This window comes from Zingiber officinale, chromosome 10B (genome assembly GCF_018446385.1).
Source record: "Zingiber officinale cultivar Zhangliang chromosome 10B, Zo_v1.1, whole genome shotgun sequence".
In the NCBI taxonomy this organism is placed as follows: Eukaryota; Viridiplantae; Streptophyta; class Magnoliopsida; order Zingiberales; family Zingiberaceae; genus Zingiber; species Zingiber officinale.
Window position 1 is genome coordinate 87,505,880 of NC_056005.1, and position 6,288 is coordinate 87,512,167.

The following is a 6,288-nucleotide window of genomic DNA, read 5'->3' on the forward strand; positions in this document are numbered from 1 at the left end:
TCATATACTAGTTTGTCAATGGCTTTTGGATCTTCTTGTAAGTACCTCGGGTTAGTTTTGATGTGATAAACTATGTTAAGCTAGATCTTGTCTATATTTTATCCTTATATCTAAGTGTGCAGAAACTTAGGAACATAAGAAGTAGAGCGAAAGATGTAGCCAGTGAGAAGGATGGTACGGGAAGGGAGTCGATAGCTCAGTGCATCTGAAGGATGAGGTACTGTCGAAGAGTACACCAGAAGACGAGAAGGACACGCGCGGCGGTCCGAGGAACGAGAAGCCGGGGAAGAAGACTGCTCGAGAAGATAGTTGGAGTTGGGTTTGGATAAACTTAACTCCGATTAGCCAGAGCATTACTCATGCGAAGAAGCGAAGAAGACCAGTGCCTTGTGGAAGGCGCCTTCAATGCCTTATAGAAGGTGCCTTCCAGCTTATAGAATGCACCTTTCCTAGCCGTTACCCGAGGATAAAGTTTTATCCTCGGCGAATAAACTCTATTCGATGGAAGGTACCTTGGACCACTTTGAAGGCGCCGTTAAGCTGTTAATAACATTTTCCAGAGGCTATAAAAAGATCCCTAGAGCTAGGAAATCTCCAACAACTTGAACAGCAAGACTTGTACACTTTCCTAGTCTTTATTTTGAGTTGTCAACCTCTATAAAAGGTTTTTCTGCCTACAATGAAGGAGAATTCTAGTGGAGCACTTTCAAATCCTTGGATTAACAATCACCTAGGTTGTAACTAAGCAAATTTTGACCTCTTTTCTTTGATTAGTTGTTCAGTTAGTTTTATGTTTAATTTAATTGTGCCTACTAATATGAGTTGAAAGATCAAAAAAGGATTATTTTTATTTTACAAGCAATTCACCCCCTCTTGCCAGCTCCCGTTGCACCAATAAGTGGTATCAGAGTCAGAACATCTCAAAAGGACTAATCGCCGACTGAAGCATCGAGACAATGGCCAGACCGAGCATTTATCCATCGAAGTTTAAGGGAGAATTTGCATTATGGAAAAAATGCATGGAGGTATTTTTTAAAACTGATTTTGAAATTCTGTTAATAATTAAATATGATTTTGTAGCCCCCAAAGACTAACAAGGAGAAGAAAAAGAAGAGTATCTCTTGACCAAGAAGGAGCAAGTAGACTTCGTAGTAAATCGACTAGCCGAATTTCATATGCTGAGCATGCTACCTTCGCAGGATGTCAGCAGAATCAGCGCCTATGAATTAACAAAGGAACTTTGGGAGAAGTTCCTGGAGCTATACGAAGGTACGCCTGAATCCAAGCTCATAAAATGAGATCTGTTTTGAAACCAACTGGCCAACCTTCATCAGAAAGAAGGAGAGTCAGTAGTACAACTACATGCCAAGATGAAGGATTTAATCACCGGACTTACGAATCTCAGAGAACAAGTAACAAATCGAGATCCTTTAAGGTATGCGTTAAACGCTTTCCCTAGGATATAAGAATGGATATCTATAGTAGACTCCTATTATATTTCAAAAGATCTAGAGGTAAGTACTTTAGAGAGTTTATTTTTCACTTTAGAATTTCACGAATCTAGATGTACAGAATTGAAAAAGGAGTCTAGTTAGAACATTGTCCTGAAAGCAAGAACGAACAGTCTAAACTCCGAAGTGTAAATCGATGAAGACGAAGCGACCCTAATGGTAAAAAAAATTAGTAAGCTTATTAAATCTAATAAATTTAATAAAGTGCATCCTAAGAAGCATTCTCGAAATAAAAGAAAGATCCAATGCTATGTAGAGTCAAAATTAGACTTAGATTTTACGTATAATCAATCAATTTAATTAACTAGTTAGAACTATCATATGCCTATAATGTCGCAAGACTTTGAACTTAATGTGCGTTTTACCTCATAATGATGGAATTATTTGTACTAGACTGACAGACCAACACAATTATTAATATTAGAGAAACAACTCATCATCATGACCACACAATTATTGATATTTTGTACAACTTAGAAAATGACTCATCAAGATATTTATCAATATTTATATTGGATGTCCAAAGAAGTACAAATTTAAATTGATTTATCAATATAGTCTTAGAACGACATGCTAAAATTTAATATGATAATTGACATAGGGGACCAAACAAAACAAATTCAAACAAGTGAAACGGAATATATACCTTCAACATTTTAAAAGTTAATAGCACAAAATAGAAACCTCTAACATTTTAAATTTGTTTAAATAACAATAAGTTTATATACTCCTTAAGCATGGGGAGGTTATGCTCTTCATAATTATACATCACCCTCACCATCCTTGCAGTATTCAAACAAGCCCTCACAAAATCTTGAGAGAATGTTGACGTCGATGAACTAAAGCTTTCCTTGTTGAGCTCCTCCCAAGCTTCATCTATCATTTGCATCACTTTTTTCTTTGCAACTTCCAACGACCAATGTGAGTTCTCCTTCATCATGCAAGCCAACAACGAGCCATCCCTCCCATTTTGTTTTTCATCCTATTAATTATCATGCATACATGATAAATTCATTTTCTTTTTACTAGTATATATATAATCATGAAAATTAGAAAACTATCTACCTTTTCACTTCCCAAGTCATCCCAAAGACGAAGAATTCTCGCAGGACAAGATATAAGACTCGGAAGATCCTCACAGAGATCATCCTTGGCGTGATGCCCTAGTAGAAAATACATGTGCATTAAGACGGTAGGAACACCACAGGTAATTGTTGCAATCTTCATGTAGTCATCCATTGTCGGGACTTGTTTTTTTGACAACCATTTTGCTTCCATTAAAAATGCATTGCTTAATTCTATCCACTACAAAACAAAGTCAATTTTGAACCAAATTTTAGTGATAATACAAACACTAAAACAAATGTTTATGAAAAGAACAACAATTCATACTGATTTCTTTAGATATTTGATTGGATTCCATCCATGTTCCTTGAGCACAATCTGGGCAATCTCATTGATAGTGCTATTTAATGCCTTGAAGCATGTCCTCATGTAGTTGGGAAGTGAATTCATTGAAACGTCATCCCATCTACAATGGCCACATATAAAAGTCATTAACAATAAACTCACTCTAAATATTAGTTGGTGAAATAAATATGTCTAAGTACCTTTGGATGGCCTGTACAAAGAGATGGAGATCGCCAATCGATCCTTCGACATCAAAAATATCATCAAGAAGATAAATAAATGCGATAATCTTTGATAGAACAATCCTATAACTTGAAAATTTAGGATTTGGTAGGCTTGTCATTATCCAAGCGTACCACTTCAAGGGCTGATACCGAGCAAATCCTAGCTCTTGGCTCAAATCTGACTCCGTCCACCAACTATGTAGGTATACATATATAATCAAATAAATAATAAATTAATCAAACAATAATTAGGATTTCAAATGAATCAAATACTCATGAGCAAATTTGATGTTCAATTTCATAGGAACTTATTTATGCAAGGTCACTATACATAAAGTTAATTAAATAAATAAACTTTAATAACTTATTAAGCTATATAAATAAACTTGAATACATATATGATTAATTCATTAATGCTCATAAATATAGATTGTGAACTCAACAATGTCTATGAATAAAATTTGTGAATCGTGTACATCAACAAAGCACAACAAAACTCTTATGCAACTTGTAAATAAATAAAGAAAGTGTCAAAAGGCACACATAAATTTATAAAATCAAACACGATCGCTAATTAATAAAATAAGCTTAACAATATAAAAAATTTACACTGAATTCAAGTCAAGCTGGGACCAAACTCAAATTCTTAGGAAAAAAATAACCCAAGGTTGAATAACTTTTTAAACAATTTGATTTATTTTAGACTCGATGAACTTGGTTTGATTACCTTATCAAATAAGTGTAAACATCACAAAATTTGATTGTTTTGAGCTAATTAAATGAGCCAAAACTAAAACTATATACCTTGTGACTTCCTTTAGTTCCATTTGATGCAGTGACTGCAGTATGGTGAAATCCATCTTCCCCAATTCTCGAACATGCAAATTGTGATAGAAGTTGTCACTATCAAGATATTTCCTGGCTTGGAACCTCTGCAAGGTCATATGAGATGGAGTCTCCAGCACATGTTCAATAGCTACTGCAGCCTCTGGCTCCAAAGATGCCATGTAGGACCTGAGGTGACGGCTACTGAATTGATTGGCTCTGTAGAGTATTAATTCCCCGCCAGTATTCAAATTCGACGCTTCAAATAGATTCATCAGCCCATCCATCTCCTTGCTGAGAGACGCCATGAACTCTCCTCTACCATCATGGAACCTGTTCAGCACATCTAAAGAGATATATAGAGAAGAAGGAATTAATTATATAAACCCATTTCACTTCATTTCATTATGCACAACAACAAACCTCAGTTACCTGTCGAAACAGGGTATCGAGCTTGTCTCAGTAACCGAAACAAAAGGGCCACTTCCGCGATGCTACTGGCTTTGCCATTGGAGATGGTGAGTCTCTGGTCGTAAAAAGAATGCATCTTGGCTTGAATCTCTTCTTCGAAATGGTAGTCGATGGCGAGCTTTTGAAGGGAGTCTATGAACAGCAAGGTCTCCTTGGTTCCTCTTGTCTGGTCATCAAACATCCTCCTCACTTGGCTCAACCGGTCGCTGTGTCTCAGGCACAAACTCTCCTGCATGCATGCACAGAATTAAACAAGCAGACCATGAACAAACTAATATGAGAATAGCTAAGAGTAGTGGCCACTCACTTGATCTTCATAGATGTCGGACTTCATGATTCGTTGTTTCTGCAACTGATGAAGCCGCGGCGGCATGGCGATGTGAGTACTGCTAGGGTTATTGGTGGTGTTGGTGTGGAGAGAAGCCATAAACTTGGGGTAGAAGGAGGAAGAGCACTGTGCCAGCATCATGTCCTGTTGTATCGCTGTGTATGATAATTAAACAGAGGTACGCGGGAGCCTAATTATAGAGTGGAACATGGCGACCGACGGCCCCTCTTGTGGTCTGAAAAATTAACGGTTATTTGTTTTTTAACTAAAAATAAAATCGGCAATTGACTAAAGGAAACCCTTAGAGTTGTTAGAGTGGTGAAATTTCAATACCCTTATGAGTTGTATCGAGATGATAAAAGTTGAATATGTTCATCTTAATATCCCTACCAATTCATCTTAAGATTAACACAGAAAAAATAAATTAGACAGCTATTAACATTTAAAATAATGATTAACATATAAAAAAGATATTTATCTCGATTATGTTAAAATTCGAACTCTAATGTATGTTCTATTCAACAAACAATATTAATGTGATGCTAAATTTCAAAAAACAATATTATTTACTGTTGTTCTTTCAAATACAGTATGACAATAATATTGTATTTGAAATTCAACATCGAGTTATTTTTTAAAATCCAATAACACAATGATATTGTGCTTTTTGGGACTTTCATAATTCTGAATGCACATTTCCATCAATTGCTAAAATAAAAGAGCTGTTAATATATCTTTTACATAAAAAATATTTTTTTCTAATATTATTATTAGCATAAATTAATTTTGAATATTTTGATATAATGAATCAAGATGGGACTTGCACCTACCAAAAGCATTCGGAAGCCACAACTATTTGTGAACTCCGACAACACGAGGATCACGTTATTCAGACAATTATTGGATGCATGTTTCACGTTAGAGATGTTTCACTTGGTACCATATAGGAATGTGAACGTTATTCATACAACTATTCGATGTCTGAACTCGGCTTAAAAAATTCTTCATAATCGGCCGATAAATAAGTTTTGTTTTGGTTTAAGAAAAAACAAGACTTTTATGACAAGAAGTCATTTTCTTCGGTTATCATGGGCCTGTATGAATTCTTCGCACGCCGAGTGGATTTGACTTGTTGTTTGGTGTAGGCCAATCGAGCCGATCAATTGGGAAAGAGACTTGTGTGGTCTAAGCAATTCGATAAATCTGAATGAGGATCAACGTAAGAGCATTTAATTTTTAATCGTCATCACTTTTGATTTGGATATATGATCAAGACTCTATTTGGGCTTATGCTTAACATTTTTTATATATCTATATTTGTTATTAGGTAGAACCCATAACTACCAAATTTTGGAACTCTTAACCGCCGAATATCTTTTTTTTAACTCATTTTAGTAATTTTTATTTTTATGATATCTTTTGTATGTCTGGTATTTATGATTTACAATTTGTATATATAAGCATCATATTTAACTATTTGAGACATTATCCTCTATATTTCATAATATTTCATTTTTTG

The 6,288-nt window shown here is 35.1% G+C and overlaps 1 protein-coding gene across 1 annotated transcript; it reads right to left on the reverse strand.

Annotated features, from left to right (window-relative positions):
* Positions 1 to 2,086: 2,086 nt before the first annotated feature.
* On the reverse strand, positions 2,087 to 4,921 carry LOC122029757 ((3S,6E)-nerolidol synthase 1-like). The gene is made up of 7 exons (XM_042588883.1): positions 4,749 to 4,921; positions 4,403 to 4,670; positions 3,950 to 4,316; positions 3,122 to 3,340; positions 2,904 to 3,042; positions 2,577 to 2,816; positions 2,087 to 2,493 (listed from the first exon to the last, which is right to left on the reverse strand). The coding sequence occupies exons 1-7, from the start codon at positions 4,908 to 4,910 to the stop codon at positions 2,206 to 2,208; spliced, it is 1,683 nt and encodes a 560-aa protein (XP_042444817.1). The 5' UTR covers positions 4,911 to 4,921; the 3' UTR covers positions 2,087 to 2,205.
* Between the last annotated feature and the right edge of the window lie 1,367 nt (positions 4,922 to 6,288).